At 42.0% G+C, this 1208-nt stretch overlaps 1 protein-coding gene across 1 annotated transcript; it reads left to right on the top strand.

Moving 5' to 3' along the window:
- Positions 1-502: 502 nt before the first annotated feature.
- On the top strand, positions 503-1144 carry LOC121939909 (bifunctional glutamate/proline--tRNA ligase-like; the record flags this gene model as incomplete). The annotated part of the gene is made up of 2 exons (XM_042482830.1): positions 503-701; positions 971-1144. Coding segments are annotated over exons 1-2 (333 nt in total), but the record flags the coding sequence as incomplete, so codon positions are not given.
- Between the last annotated feature and the right edge of the window lie 64 nt (positions 1145-1208).

The following is a 1208-nucleotide window of genomic DNA, read 5'->3' as shown; positions in this document are numbered from 1 at the left end:
TAAAAAAAAGACCTAGAGGATAGCGTCTGACCTGTCTCATGTCCTCTCCTCAGAGTATGAGCCCTTGCCTTCTGGCAGACGATATAGAGTCCCCTACTACTATCCTATCTCGGTTAAACTTTTAAACAATGCTGCCTAAGAAACTGTGTGTTACACAGTCTCATGGTGTTTTTATTACTGAGTGATTGCAGTACGTGTTTTTATTACTGGGCGTGTGCAATGTGTGTTTTTTTTAATTGTTTTTATTATTGGGTGAGTGCAGTTGGTGTCGTGTGCAATGTGTGCGCAATTTGTATTATGTGTAACTGGGACTTTGTGCAGTTGTACATCTGATGTTGTTCCTGTTCAGACTGTTACGTTTTTAATGCCATGGTGCAATTATTGTTTTTATTGTAAGTGTGGATGCATTATCGGTGCAGCACTGAGGTGTATCTTATCATATCATATCATATCCCTAAGTAGTAAGTAACAAAGTAAAAAAAACAAACTTTGTGCTTCCTCAGGGTGCAACATCTCACCATCTTGGTCAGAACTTCGCCAAGATGTTTGAGATAATGTTTGAGGATCCAAAGAGGCCTGGTGAGAAACAGCTGGCTTTCCAGAACTCCTGGGGAATCACAACCAGGACTATTGGTGTCCTCACCATGGTGCACGGAGACAACATGGGACTCGTACTGCCCCCCAGGGTGGCCTGCCTGCAGGTAGACACACATATACATTTTTACGCAGAGACATGGGAAAACAGTGGATATACCTGATGGATGATCTTACTTTTTTAACTGACACGTGTGATAACTTACCCTTTAACCCAAAGACACCTGCTTTTTATCCTATTTTTATATGAATTAAAGAATAGATGAAGAATAAATCCTCTGCTAAAGTAGACAACCAACCTATGAGAAAGTGATACATGAAGGACAAAAAGCATTAAAGAACTATGTGGTTAAAATTTGTCTTCTTTTTTTCCCAGGTTGTCATCATCCCATGTGGCATCACTGCCTCCCTGCCAGAGCAGGACAAGGATTCACTGATGGCTCAGTGCACTAAATACCTGAACAGGCTGCTGGATGCTGGCATCAGGGTGAAGACTGACCTCCGAGACAACTACTCCCCAGGGTGGAAGTTCAACCACTGGGAACTCAAGGTCAGAAATAATATGACGATAGCAGTAGCTGTAGAAGCTAATGAAGTGCTTTACCTAAAGGAAC

The sequence above is a fragment of the Plectropomus leopardus genome, unplaced genomic scaffold (assembly GCF_008729295.1).
Source record: "Plectropomus leopardus isolate mb unplaced genomic scaffold, YSFRI_Pleo_2.0 unplaced_scaffold6663, whole genome shotgun sequence".
NCBI lineage: Eukaryota > Metazoa > Chordata > Actinopteri > Perciformes > Serranidae > Plectropomus > Plectropomus leopardus.
This window is presented reverse-complemented; position numbering and strand designations above follow the sequence as displayed.